A 14985-nucleotide genomic window follows, 5' to 3' on the forward strand; every position below is an offset into this window, starting at 1 on the left:
ATTGTGACTTTCTTAAGCCCATGCAGTCAGACGAGAGTGACTTTTGTAACCTGATGAATGAGCTCTTTATGCAGCCCTAGAAACCTGTGCTTGACTTTCTCCTTTTTCAGTTTTAATCTGTCAGTGATAGGAGGTGAACAGAAAAACCATTTTCTTGAACTCTAGAACTTACTCAGAGCCTTTGCAGTTCAAGAAGTGGCCATGTGTTATCTCCAAAAGTAGACCACGAAAATCGTTTCAATAGCAACAACAGATTGAGTGTAAATTCGTGGAATTTTTAATTTGTCTTTATGATGGATACTGAGTGGGAAAAGTCCCAGGAAGTCTTGCAGGCCAACCCTATGCGTTGGGGTTTTAAGAGCAGTCTTTCTAGAACTGATATTCTTACATTCTGACTGCTTGAACAACTTCTTTCTTTGCAAGTTTCTTGATCTGTTTGATTTCATTTAGCTTTAGTTTCCACCTAGCATTTTCCCATTGGTACTTGGAGTTATTATTAAGAACTTGGCAACTACTTCTGCATTTTCTTGCCTTCTGCATTGTATTCCTGGTTTTATTGTTAGAGATTGTCATCTGAGTGTATGCGAGAGGCTTGGCATAATAGAATTCAAGATCCCACCAAAACATGTTTGTTTTAAAGCATGTTATGTTCAAAATCTGTCCTTCTATAGATTTCTTTGATCTCTTGTATCCCTCTATTTTCTTGCAGCTCTTAAGAAAGCATGTTACTTATTTGAAAGCAGACAACTAGGTCTTTTATTTCAGGTCAAAGATCTTAGCATCTGAATTTCTCCTCCAGTTGCTGTTCTCAGCACTGGAAGTAACGCATATCTTACTCAGATGCCAGTCAGTGAAGCAACTGCTTGAATCTAGTATCTGTCCCTGCAAAATGCCCTCTCTTGTACAGCAAAGCACTCTTGGATATACAGGGCAAAGTATCTGCAAGTGTTCCAGTTTAAGCCATCTGAAGACATCTGATGCATCTCTGGAGGTGGTTTCCAGGCTCCACTGGTTGGAATTGGCTGATACATCCTTCCCTGACAGTTACTGATGTGCCTGGATGTTAACAGGCTTTTAGGCCATGAATGTCTCGGGGGGAAAAAAACACTGTTAACCTAGTCAACCATGAGTAGACAGTCTTCTGCCCAGAAGGCTGGTAACATGGGGAACTGCCATGTCTGTGTGGCTGCCTCTTCTCCCATAAAGCTTCCATATGAATTATCGAGCTGTCTCCTTTCACTCTGGAGAGCCTTAGCACTTTGTGAGGGGAAGCACTGGTGCTCTGCTGGGCTTGCTGCCTGTCTGCTGAGTTTATGGGCGTTGCTTGCTGTGTTGGGTGTTGCAACAAGGCGAGGGAAGGAGCGGTTTTGTTTGTAGCCTACTGGTACGTCTGTTTTTCTGAACGAAGGTTATATTCCACAGCTTTTGCCTTAGTTCTCGTGGAGATTTTATCTGGCTGACTTGGGCAGTGATGAGGGATGCAGCAACCCTTCAGAGCAATATGGAGAAAATAGTTGTATACTGATGAGTTAGCCTGCATCTTCTGCCAACTGCTTTAAATTGCTTGACTTTGCTCTTCTGATAAGTTCAGCAATGTGCTTCCAGCAGTTCTTTTTCCCGAGCGCTCTTTTCCATAAGCCCACTGGGATTTTTTTTTCTCTCTCTTTTCTGCTGCCTGGACTGATAGAGGTAAAGGAGCAGAAAATGGCACCCTGAGAACCCTCTGCAGCAGATGAGTTTTCTGCTGGCTTTTCTGGGAAGTGCACTGATAAAATGTGTGGACACTAAGGTCCTTGGTCCGTTGTACAGAGCACTGACAGAAAATCAGTGGTTGCTATTACGCCTAGGTTTAATGAGCCCTATTCATCTGAGGATGTTTAATGAGGGAGCTCGTTCTAATAAGAGCATGCTTGAAGCCAACATGATTTTTGTCCTAGAACTGTTTGCTAAACAAGTGTTAAATGTTAGTGCTTGTTTTTAATGAGTGCCAGCAAGCGGTCACCCATGACGAGTTGTGTAAAACTGTTTCCAAGTGCTGTATTAAATGGAGTGTAGCTTTTATAGGAAGGTGACCTACAAAGGAAAAATACTAAGCTGCAGGAACCCTCAAGTACTTAACATTTTGACCAATAGGCTGCAAGGGTCTTTGGCACAGAGCTAATGAAAGACATTTTTGGTTCTGTGACAGCAAAAACAGCTCTGCACACCCTGCATAGAGGGTTAGTTAGCCTTTTGGAAACTCTGGTATGTACATGTTTATAACCCTGCCAGATTAAGAGAATGTGAACTCTTAATGACAAAACTATTTTAAAATAACCCAGTATGTGCAGAAGTTAAGGGAAGGCAAGGAGAAGTGCCCTGCTTTTCCAGTTAATTACTTATAATCTAAAGGACATAAGCTGATGAAATTCTGAAAAATGTGTAACAGGCTTTTGGGAGAAAGTGTGTGGTACCAGCTATCACTGCTTTCTCCTTGCAAAACGCATGCTGGTAAAAGGTCAGTTGACAGAATGGGTACACAGGAATTGCTGAAGAAGGGGATCTGGCTAGCTGAAAGGAATGTTACAGGACTGCAGTCAGGAAAAAATAGCATTTTTATATTACAGCCTTCAACATATCTTGGCCATTATACTCCGTGCTCTCGAGTTACTGAATCTGGCACGTTGCCCCACGAAACATTAAATTACTTGAATGTCATGTTAAACACTATTAATCATTCATCTGATGAGATCAAGATAAACAAGAGCAAGAGAGCTCCAAGTTCACGTCTAGACTTCGTGACTTCAGTTTAATATAGTGGATAACGGCAGTATTATGAATGAGGCAATGTATGTCTTCTAACCTGTATTTTAGGAAGAGAACTGTACACAAGTATGGGGTTGTATAGTGTCCTGTGACTTACTGTTAATCAAGACATTTGCTTTTTCTGAGTTATCTTGCCCATGGTACAATGGTGTGTTCATATTGAGGCAGAGTTCTGTCTGGATGCAGGTCAAGAAGAGAACAGAACAGGAGAACATCTGTCATCAACTGAAGGAAGCAACAAGAACTATAAAACACATTCAGACAGAATCATATTTAGGAGATTCCTGTGATAGTAGTTTTAAGACATCAGCAACATGTCAACAATGAACTGAGATCAGAAACAACAGAGCCTTGACACTTGGGGCTTCATTAGCTCCCGATCTTAATACTATGTAGGTATCTGTATGGCCCCCAGGTAATTGAGCAGTGAGTGTCCAAAAAGAAACCCTGAAACAGGGAAGTTGTGCCCCTTTAAGGGTTTAGATGACGTGTATCGCAGTTATTGGTGTTGCTGGTTAATATGTGCACTTCTGTACACCTCTATGTACTTCTGTGTGCTTCTGCATCAAATTCTTGGATGCAATCAGTGAGAACTACTGTACTTCTGAACGTGCAGTTCTGAAAATTGCTGGGAGTTTGGGGAATACAGCAGCCTGAGGAAGCAGGTATTAGTTACATGTGGATTACAGAAAGCTAAACCAAGTCCTTATGTTCCTTTCAGTACAGAATGAGGGACTGGAAATAATGTCCAGCTAAAATGTATTGAACTGAAATTTGCTCACGAATGTGATGTACAGAAGGTAGTGGACTTTGGTAAAAATAGAAGCCAATGCTCCCAATTTTGCTGTTGCACTAATTTGAGCTCCTTCAATCTCTTGGTTATATGAAGCAACTCTATTATCTAACAGAGTTTGCCTAACAAAACTGTGAGCAACTTCTGCCTGATCACCACTGGATCTGCTTATCAACCCAAGAGTTAGAGAAGTGCCAGAAGCACTTTACTAAAAGATTGAGAGGATGTGAAGAGGATCACTTTTGATAAAATAAGCTTTTAAGGTTGATTTAAGTCTGACTTGCTTCAGTTTGCATGTTCTAATGAGCAGATAGCATTTTTCTAGCAAAATTGTAGTCTATAAGTGAAAAAGAACTTGCTTGTCACCTGGGTGAGGTAGTAGTCACACAAACTGTCAAGCTTTCAGTAAGTCTTTAAACTGATGTTAAGAAACTACAGATCTCAATAATCTGTACTTTCGTTACTTGCAGTCTGCAGAATCCAGCTTTCTCAAAAGCAGGTAAGGGGTTTCTGGAATATTCTTCTCCTGTTGGAGCTTGGCTTCTGGCAGACTTTCCCTTAGGGAGTGTATCAACAAATAGGGCATCAGATATGAAGTGAGGCTGGATCAAGCCCTGGGCAACCTGATCTAGCTGTGGTGTCCCTGGTCGTTGCAGGAGAGTTGGACTAGATGGCCTTTAAAGGTCCCTTTGAACTCTAAGGATTCTGTGATCTGCTGACATAAAGAAAGGGGACAGTATAAAAAATTGTTATCCCCTCTGTGAGAAGGGTGAGCTGTAGTAGCCAAGAAGTATATTGATTTTTACCAGAGCAGGTTTTGCTGTGGTTTTGTCTGTAGCAAGGTCTTTGGCTATGTGATCTGATTATTTTTTTTTTTCTTTTCCTTTTTGGATGGTGTTCAGACAACAGATTCTTTTACTTCATGTCAATTTTTTTAAAAAAATTCTCTGCTATAAAATGATAAGATTTAATGTTAAGATAAACTTACTTCATGAGGATAATTGGGCTCTGAGAGGTTTCTTGCTCTTATTTGCTCTTATTCAAAGTCTTGGTTTTGGCATTAAGCTTTTTCCATCCTTACCAAAATAGTGTCTGAAATTCTTGTTTTGAAGATGGTCTGTCTCTGGATGTGTTGACCAGAACTCCAAACAAAGTGATATAATCAAATCTGTTTTTACCTCTTACTTTTGCCTTCTTGTCAGTCATTGCTATCACGAAAGAAGCTGGAAGGCTTCCCAAAATGAAGTGCATGTGGATAAACCAGTGAAACCTTTTTCTTCCAACCGTTGTCACTTGTCCCTTCAGGTTTAGTTTATCCTCTGGTACAATTTAATCAACTCAGGATGCGTTTACGCTTCTGTTACACAATTGATGTAATGCTGGATACTGTTTGCCTGTAGTTTTAGCCCTTTATGAATTTGCAAAGGTGATATTCTTCAGCATTTCCATAGACATAAACATCCAGATGCTTAAGTGTAGTGTGGAGTCTTAAGTATTCAGAAGCCACGATTTCTGGTTTGCATAAAAGACTGATCCTAGGCATTGCTGCCTGTGTACAGCAGGAGAATGACAGCTGGCGATTGCAACAAGCTTGCTTGTTTCAAGTGATTGAGGAGGGTTTTTATTTCAAAATCAAACATTTCCAAATGCCTTAAAGATTTCAGAGTCTTCAGAGTTTCAGTGTTGGAAACTCGAGAATGTTCTTGCAAGAAAGAAGTTGAATGAGTTAGGCAATGCAGAATAAATAAGAACATCTGAAATGTTAGACAAATAGAGATTTTCTTAGCCAGTAATATGGAAAGTACGAGGCAAAAACAGTCCTGGAAGTACTTGGTTCGGGATGTACCATATTGCACTAAAAACAGTTTCATTTGGGCCTCTTGGTTTTTTTTGTTTGTTTGTTTGTTTTTGTTTTTTTTTTGCAAGGTGTTGAGCAAGAGGGATTGTTTGCCCATTGTTTTCTCCAGTTTTAGAATATGATTCTGTGGCAGAATTTGGAAATAGTGGAGAACGGGTCCTGAAGTGCATGCTTGCTTATGTTATATTTTTTATGTGGTCAGCCAAAGAAGAGAAAATCTTGGAATCTTAAGATACAAAGGAGCTCGTCACATTGGATGTTTTACCATGTGCCTTCTGAACAGAAAGGTGTGTTTTGTTCAGTCATTATCTGAAGAGTTGAAGGTCAATAGTTTCCTACAGATTTCCAAATGAAAACTGGTGCTGGTGTTGCACGCCAGATATACATTTCTAGCTTCCAAAAAGCAGTTTACTGTTCTTTCTAATAGGAGATGGGGTGAAGGAGTTGAAAGAGGACATATTCCAGAACAGACCTCGTTTTTCTTCCTTACGGAGAAAAAGGACTTAGAAGCTGAGCTTTAGTTTTTTTCCTTGAATGCTAATTTTGCAGCTTAATGGCAGGAAGGAGATAGTAAAATCAATTCCATTTTCTGGCAGTAATCTGGACTGTGTTTGTATATATATATATATATGATATGAATTCCTTTTTATCACTAAAAAGCTCACTAATGATTTGTTTGTAGGCACGTTGCCAATATGCAAAGATTTTGGACTAGTTCATAAATAACTGTGCTCTTCGAGCTTTACAGTCTGTTCAAATTAAGCCTTCCCATCATTCTAGAAATGGGAGTATGTGGAGAGGGGGAAATGAATGTTTTTTGGCTTTGAGTCACTGGACAGACTGCAATGAATATGGGCTTTGATTCAGTAAGGGAAAGGACGTCTTTTCTTCAGTCTACCCGGTTTTGTAAACCAATGATTACTAACTTGATCACCCCATTCCAGCTGGTCCTTACGTGCTGCTGCGGCAGAGAATTGTAGGGTAGGTTAAAGGTGTAGTAGTACTTCTTACATACCAGCCTTGCTTTTCTGTAAGGCACTTATTGGAACCTGAAGATTTCTTTGGTTTTGTAGAATCACTGAATGGTTTGGGTTGGAAGGGACCTTTTTAAGATCATCTAATTCCTACCCCTTGCTATAGGCAGGAGCATTTTCCTCTAGACCAGGTTGCTCAGAGCCCCATCCAGTCTGGCCTTGATTGCTTCCAGGGAGGGGACATCCACAGCCTCACTGGGCAGCCTGTGCCAGAGTCTCACCACCCTCACAGTAAAGAATTTCTTCCTGATAACTCACCTAAGTCTACCCTCTTCCAGTTTAAAGCCATTTCTTCTTGTCCTGTCGCTACCTGCCCTTATAAAAACTTCCTCTCCAGCTTTTCTGCAGGCCCCCTCCGGCTATTGGAAGGCTGCTATAAGGTCTCCTCGGAGCTTTTCCTTCCCTAGTCTGAAGAGTACTAGATTTTTCTAAGATTGTTTCTAAGATTGTGCAGGCTCTCGTAATGAGCATCTCTTCTAGACCCTGAGTGAATTATTTATAATATTGAAAACTGAGAAGCCTAACAGGAGAGATCCATTAGCAGAGAAGGTCAGTAAAACTAACAGTGTGGGAAATATGTCTGTGAATTTTGTTGAGTCAGAATGAAACAATTTTTTTTATTAGAGCACTTTCTAGACCAACAGAACACATCTATTTTAGAATAATTTTAAACCTATTTACAATTACGTTGCCTGAAGCCTTTTTCATTGGAACAAATGGGATAATCGAGGCTGTGAGAGTATATCTAATGCTGCTCTAAGATTTGCCTGTAGGCAATCAATACTTGTATCAAACATTTGATATAAAATAAGCAGTTGCTGTCCAGATTTGTTCAGAGGTGCTATAGACTGGAAAGGTAAAATGAAGGTGAGTAAACCGTACAAGTGATATGAGTTATGTGAGAAGATGATTTTAGTCAATTGTTCTGTTGTGGATGAATGTGAGATCATACATAGTGTACAAAGGATGTATACTGTGTATTGGATAGCAAAGAACTGTATTGTGGATGAACAAAATTGGGTTAAGGATGATAGATATGGGGGGGGACCTCTGAGAAGAGGCAACTTCTAGTGGCAACTGCATGTGTTAGGTGAATGAACAAGCACTAATGTGTCATTCCTCCCTTGGGAAGCAGGAGGGAAATAAGGTTGGAGAATCTAGATGAACGTTCTTCAAATTTATAAAAACTTCTTGTCTTTGTTTAAAAAATGAAATGTTTAAGCAGCTTGCTCAGCTTACTTGTTGATGGGACTAATTAAGAAGGCCTTACTTGAAGGAGAGTTGTAATGCATGATCTGCACAGCAAGATCTTCCTTCCTTACTCAAAACCTAGGACACTGACTCGAATGTTACTGGTACTAATTCATGAATAAGTTACAGAAAGTTATATGCTAGATTCCAAGTCACTTTAGACTGGATTAGTGATAACTAAACGTTGATCATGGTATGGGAAAAGGAAAGAGAATGTATTGTAGCTTGTGGTATTGAGGAGGCCAGTCATCATCCTGGCTTTCTTGTGGGGCTTTTCTTGACTTGGTCATAAGATGTGGCAGCTTCCTACGTCAAGCTTGAGCCATACAGAAGGCTCATTCTCTCCTCTTTAGCTTTCTCAGACTTGTTTATCGTGGAATCTGGAGTACTGAATGGAGTCTCTGGGCTTTGAGCATTGTAGTGAGTAAACAAACATGTAAAGCTCTTTTTGTTTCTCCATCTGCCCCTTTTTCTTCCCCTAAAATGGAAAACTATAGCACACTGTGACATGGGGATGGTGTGACAAGTAAGCACAGGGTAGAGAACTACCAAACCTACTAACTTTTTCGTATGTCTTTATTAGTAACAAGTATCAACTGAATACAAAAAACAAGTAGTTTTGTTTGTTTTCACAATTCTTTTGGCTTCTACTGGGGACGTGGATGATGGATATTTGTCTCCTAATTTTGCTTAAGACTTTGATGGCAGTTACTGCTTTTATTTGATTAACGTGCTTTTGTCCAACTATTAGAATCCATTCTAATTTTTGGAATGCCTTGAACTTTCAACTAATGAGTAAATGACCTTTAAACAGAGTAGATATTCAGATTCAAACAAAAAATTGAACCTTATAACAAGGTAAATGGATTTCTTTCCCTGTATTGCTTTTATTATTTTAAAATGCCAGATATGTTATAGTGGTATTAAGGCATATGTGGTGGCACTGAATCATAAAACAGGTAGTAATTCTTCCCTAGAGGAGAGTAGGCTGCAAGCCTGAGGCTCTGTATCTGGACTTTAATGAAGCATAACTTAAAGAGGAGCACTGCTTTCTTCCAAACCTGGTGAAAGCATGTGCAAAATGAATCAGGCATGTGAGTTGTTCTCAGATATCTAAGAGTGTAATAATTTTTTGGCTGCTTGTTTTGAATTCCTTCCTCAGTACAGTACAAGGATAGAAGACTGCTTATTTGCCAACACCTCAGATAATCACAGTTTTGTATGGAAAACAACAACTCCTTTCTCTGTTCATCTTCTTACAAAACTTTTTTTCTCTCCAACCCAGAGTTCTGAGGATAATAACCACAATGATGAGTCACCTCAAGAAGATGAAGGATTTATGGGTATGTCACCTCTTCTACAAGCCCATCATGCCATGGAGAGAATGGAAGAATTTGTGTGTAAGGTAAGAGCACGTGGAAACTGCCAAAGTAATTTCCTTCTTCAGAGAGTTCCAATGGACAACAGTCTATGCCTGTAGGAAGAGGAAGAGCAGGTACATACCATCCCTGAATGGGTGTCTCTTGTTATAACTAGGAATGTTACAACTTCTTGGGATCTCAGTCTGTCATAAATAAAATTGTAAAATATGGAACAGTAGGAATTATAAAAGACTCAAAAGATGATTAAGCAACTGAGAAGCCTTTTTTGAGAAGCACTTATGTGTACAAAGCAGAATAAAAGCCTTCTGCTTCCAGTGTTTCTCCTCTTAAGGTACTTTCATTTACAAGGTCATTTTTATTATATTTTTTTTTCAGGCTTTTTCAGACTCACAGATTTTTGATTTCCTGACATCCTTTGCATACACTGTAGAACAAACTTTGTCCCTGACTCAAATTGAAAACAAGAATGTATTAAAAGTTATCCAACTAAATCCATTGTAGATTTTGTAATTGCTGACCTTGGCTCAATTTCTGTTATTTATTAAGCCACAGGGTGTGGGCAGTATCACTCTTGGACCCCTTTTCTTGGGTGAGATACATGCTATCCCTCTGTATGTTTGTTCCTGCTGGTGTTTTATGAACTATTCCTTGTTATTTTTACAGAGGAACCTGAGTTGCCTGTGGTTGATTTTTATTTTTTTTTTTCCTTTTTGCAACGCATCTTTTCCATTTTTTTTAGATGCTTTGAAAGGTGAATTCTGTAAAATCTTGTTCCTACCTTGACTGAAACCTTTGTTTCATTAACTAAAGCTAATTTGTCTTGCTGAATGTATTTAAACATCTGGTCTTTAACTGGGATGGTTATTCTGATTATTATAGTTTTCCTTTTGTGGAGGAGCAAGGAGAATGGAATTTAAAAACTTCTGATGTTGAAACTGAAATAAGAATGTAGCTTTTTAAACTTAGTGTTGCAGGATTCTCCAGTTTCGCTCCTGTATTACTAAGCAGACTTCAAATCCAACGAACGCTGCCGAAACAACCCCGGTACTTAAAGCACTTCCTTGATACCCCTCTGCTTCAGAAGCAGCACTTCACAAGCTAAACTGAAGACGACCTGTATCTTACAACTGTGGAGAATGCTAAGAACAGCTATATGTATTTTTTCTTTCCATTGGGAACCAGCTACAAGAGTAGCTTCTTTAAAGAAGAAATCTAATGGCATTGACAGTCATTAATCTGTTGGTCTAACAAATCTGTCACTTTGTTCTGGGAGTGTGGGAAATCTTTTTTCCAGTCTGGATAGGGGGTTGAACATTTCTTACTGGACTCTTGCCACTTCAGCACTACAATAGGCAAAAAAACATGATGAGCAGCCTTTTTACTAGACTGCCCCCAAATGCTAGCAGATGTTATAGTCAGGTTGTCTTGTGGTTGGCAGAAAGGATTTTTATTGGTATTTATTTGTTGGAGAGAACGAGTTGCCTTCAATAGGAAAGATCTGTGGAAATCTGCTGCATAAACAAACATGGAAATGAATTAAATGCTCTCCCTTAATTAGCAGTAAAACAAACAAAAAGTACAGTATCTTTCTTGTGTAATGAAATATTGAAGCACTCATTTTTCTGGAGAAGCAGCTAAACTTCATAATGATGTTTTGAATAAGGAAGAGTGACTCAAGCATTATATTTCAAGAGTGTGTCTTTTCCCCAGAGACATCCCATTAAACCCTTTTCTATTTATTACACCCGTACATTAACACTTCCACTAATAAGGGTTTTCTAACGTTTGCTATACCTTATTGAAGTCAAGTTTCCTGTACTTAATCAAAACCTTCTAAACTCTAGGTTTGGGAGGGCCGATGGAGAGTCATTCCCCATGATGTTCTACCTGACTGGCTAAAGGACAACGATTACCTGTTGCATGGACACAGACCACCCATGCCTTCCTTCCGGGCTTGTTTCAAGAGTATCTTCAGAATACACACAGAGACTGGTAACATCTGGACACATCTTCTAGGTACGTTCAGTTTGCTGTAATGCTGGTTGGTTTTGTTGCTTTCTTTATTTGAGATCAAGGTAGAAGCTGGTGTGGAGTGGTCAGCATAATCATTCCAATAGTGACCTGTTAAATTAGCTTGGTGTCCCTCTCCTTTTTTTCTCCCACTGAGGTTGGATTGGGATGTCCTTAACTCAACTGCATGAATTAATAATTTCCTGATCATTAATAAATTACCAGTAAATATTCATTATTCCCAAATGTGTAAATATTAAGATGATTTTTTTTTTTGCCTTGGGAACAAAAAGTTGCAGCTTGTATGAGTGGTTTTCAGCTTGCAAGCTCTTTGAATTATACTCTCTCCTATACAAGATTCTATAATTTTATACAAATTTATTGTTGTTGTCAGGATTCTTGCAAAATGAGTAAAAATACAGAGTCTCTGCATGTCTGAAATGCTTCAGGCTGAAACAAAAACCTGGTTGAAAAGTGCAACTGAAGTTTGGAAGACGTTTATTCTGCACGTGTGCTACTAGTTCCCATGCAATTCCTCTGCTTACTACATCTGCACATTAAAGCCATGCTTTTTGAAAGAAAAGCTTTCTTTGCACAAAATTGACACCTTTCTACCTTATGGTTTGTCAGGATGTGTGTTCTTCCTGTGTCTGGGAATCTTCTACATGTTCCGGCCAAACATGTCCTTTGTAGCACCTGTGCAGGAGAAAGTGGTTGTTGGATTGTTCTTCTTGGGAGCTATACTCTGCCTCTCCTTCTCATGGCTCTTCCACACAGTTTATTGCCACTCAGAAGGTGTTTCCCGGCTCTTCTCCAAGTAAGTGCCTAGAGGGCAGGGTAAGCCAAATAGGAAACAGTTGGGAAAACAGGACTGGAATTCATGCCTGGCGCCCCAGTGTAGGAGTGGTTCACTGCATGAGTGCTGTGTATATTTTGGAACAGAACTGAGCAGAGATTGATTCACTGCAGCTTCTTCTAATGGTTGTTTGTTTCGGCATGGGCTTTTGTCTTGTTTTAGACTTAGAACTGTTTCCTTTTATGTTGTTCAGCAGGTGTGTGAATGCATCTTGCTGCTGCAAGTAATATAGCTAGAGCTTAGTGGTAGAACTCTTTTAAATGCTACTGTCACTATTTGTCATTTCATTATTCTGGTAACTGAATCTTAATTCTTATGTAAGACAGCTCTGTGTATCAAGTTTGGTTTTGCCATGCATTCTTTTGTTGGCTAACTGCTAAGCATCGCATGTTTCTTAAGATTATTCAACCTGGGATTATGTAATCTGCAAGACCACCTTTAGGGTAACTCAGCAATTAAAATCCCCTACCAAAGAATTAACTCCATCTTCTCTGCTAGGAGCATTTTGTCAGAGTGTGATGAAAAGCAGTGGCTGTGGGAATTCCTTTCTTCAGTGGTGTCTAGAAAAACAGCTTGGCTGAAAAATTACGACGCTATTCCCCGGTGGTCACTTAGCTGATGCCTAACTCATGCTTGTCAGATTCTAAAGAGTTTGTGTTGGCTGTGCTCTCCCAACACGCTGTGTGCCCTTCTTTGTGTTCACAGCACTTTGTGCTGCTTTTTTCCTTATCCAAAGCTTAAATCCGAGTTTCCTTGAAAAGACCTTGATCTAAAGGCTGCTCAGTATGTTGCTGATGACTGTCCAGAACTGACCTTGTGTGCTATGAAGATAATACATTACTGTAGGAATGCACTGGTGGAGGAGCTATGGTCAGAAAGTAAGTTGAAGTAGCGAGGAAAAACTTCAGTGAAAGGTAGTCTGTTGGTCTGCTTGAGAAGAGTATTAATGTTTGCATTTCCCATCAACCTGATTTTTGTTTCCTTCTAGGCTGGATTATTCTGGCATTGCACTTCTCATAATGGGCAGCTTTGTACCGTGGCTATACTATTCATTCTACTGCAACCCTCAGCCTTGCTTCATCTACTTGATTGTGATTTGTGTCCTGGGCATCGCAGCCATAATTGTCTCACAGTGGGACATGTTTGCAACCCCTCAATACCGGGGTGTGAGAGCAGGTAAGACCTGAAATCAATTATTTTGCTTCTCGTCTGCCTTCATTCCTTCCTACCTGGCAGTTGAAGAAGCACTCTTGAGGAGGCGTAGAGAGAGCTCAGTTTTAGAGAAAGCTAATAGTCTTGGACTGCGAACTTGATGGGTTTCCTTTCAGCATTGCTTTATAGCCAGCTGGATGCACAGATGAGGGCTGGTGCGAGTCCTGGAAGTACATTCCTGAAATGGACAGTAACACATGCAATAGGAATGGCAGTACAAAGTATCTCTAGCTGTACCTAATGACTTTGCTCAAAATGGCTGGCTGCTTGGTGTGTGTCTGTGTATTCTATTCTTGTTTTGTCTCTGTAACACCAGGCTAGCAAATCATTGAATGATTGTATTAATCTGGAATGAAAATGAGCTCGGTTTTGTGTTCTGAGGTAGGAAGTAATAGAGACTTGCAGTGGGCAGCTATGAACACAGCTGGGGTGAATGCTGGTCCTTCTGTTACTTAACCTGAGCGTGCTGTCTAGAGTAAATCCAGATTTCCTGAACAAGCTATCAGTGTACATTCAGAGAGTTCAGTCTTCCAAACTTAAAATCTATGGATAGGGTGTGATTATTTCCCTCTATCCTCCCCACATTTTTTTTTTTCCCCCCCCAAGATTTCAGTACTTCTGAAATCTGAGTAAAGCACCACATTCTCACATGTGGCAGATGAGCCTCAGATGTTACATGTGTTTCCTAGGATTACTTGCACTGAATATGATAAACGTCTTTGTTGTTCCTCCTTGTTGCCCTGCTCTTGAGAGACTGTGGTACAGTGTGACATAATTCATGTAGTCTCAGTGCCCTCTACAGTCCCAGATGTGTAACTGGTGTAATGTCTGCCAACTTTAGCGTACAGGACTGTTAAATGAAAAATTTCACTATCTGCTGGAACATACAATTAAGTAGCTTCTGTTACATGAAGGAAATTTGTGTCTTATTTAACATTTTCTCCCCCCTTCCCCCCCCCCCCCTTAAAGTTACCCTGGGGACCTCCAGCTTCAAAAGTTGTCATCTTTCTGCTGCTTTGGCAAATACTGAGTTTTCCTTCCATTGTTTTTGGTTTTTTTTTGTTGTTGTTGTTGTTGTCTCCCTTTTCTGCCAGTGTGCTCAAACCTCACTCACCCATGTTTTCTTTACCTCCCAGGAGTATTTCTAGGTCTGGGTCTTAGTGGGGTTATTCCCACCCTGCACTTTGTCATCTCTGAGGGGCTCCTGAAAGCAGCCACAATGGGACAGATAGGCTGGCTGGCACTCATGGCATGCCTGTACATCACTGGTGCTGCACTGTATGCTGCCCGCATCCCGGAGAGATTCTTCCCTGGCAAGTGTGACATCTGGGTGAGTTTACAGAATGACTGGATGAAGAGACCAGCATGAAAGCTGGTTTCCCTTGAGGCTGGAGGATGTTGTGTCAGTGGTTTTTACTGCAAATACTAAACCTCTGAATCAGATCTGTACCTCTTAAGGGGCCAAATGGCTGTGGGCTCTCTGAGCCCAGGTTGCCTTGCACATTTCTTGCTGAGTTATTACAGGCTAGCTGGTCTGCTATATCTGCTGGTGTGCTAAGTCACCCTGGCATGTGTACTAGATAGCTTTAATAGGTAGGTAAGAAACTTTGCAAACCTTTCCTTTCTTTCATATCTTCACCATGTCTGACTTCTTATCTTGTGAGGCTAGTGGAAACACAGATAGAATTGATACACTTATGAGGGATCCCTAGCCCAGAAGAAGGGAAGGTGGTGGTGGGCAAGTTGGTTGGGTGGAAACTTGGGGTGAGGATCATGAAGACTTG

At 40.2% G+C, this 14985-nt stretch overlaps 1 protein-coding gene across 4 annotated transcripts in view; it reads left to right on the forward strand.

Moving 5' to 3' along the window:
• The window catches only part of ADIPOR2 (adiponectin receptor 2), a 42704-nt gene that overhangs the window by 24002 nt on the left and 3717 nt on the right, over positions 1-14985 (forward strand). For 3 of the 4 annotated variants that reach the window (XM_031589875.2, XM_031589877.2, XM_031589876.2), the window contains exons 3-7: positions 9027-9146; positions 10968-11139; positions 11764-11950; positions 12978-13165; positions 14338-14531. In XM_031589875.2, the coding sequence (XP_031445735.1) occupies positions 9027-9146; positions 10968-11139; positions 11764-11950; positions 12978-13165; positions 14338-14531 (861 nt within the window). Of the gene's footprint in view, positions 1-9026; positions 9147-10089; positions 10168-10967; positions 11140-11763; positions 11951-12977; positions 13166-14337; positions 14532-14985 lie in introns of all 4 variants that reach the window. The other variant, XM_090145230.1, reaches the window with a different exon arrangement.

Source organism: Phasianus colchicus, chromosome 1 (assembly GCF_987193195.1).
Source record: "Phasianus colchicus chromosome 1, bPhaCol1.hap1.1, whole genome shotgun sequence".
Taxonomy (NCBI): domain Eukaryota; kingdom Metazoa; phylum Chordata; class Aves; order Galliformes; family Phasianidae; genus Phasianus; species Phasianus colchicus.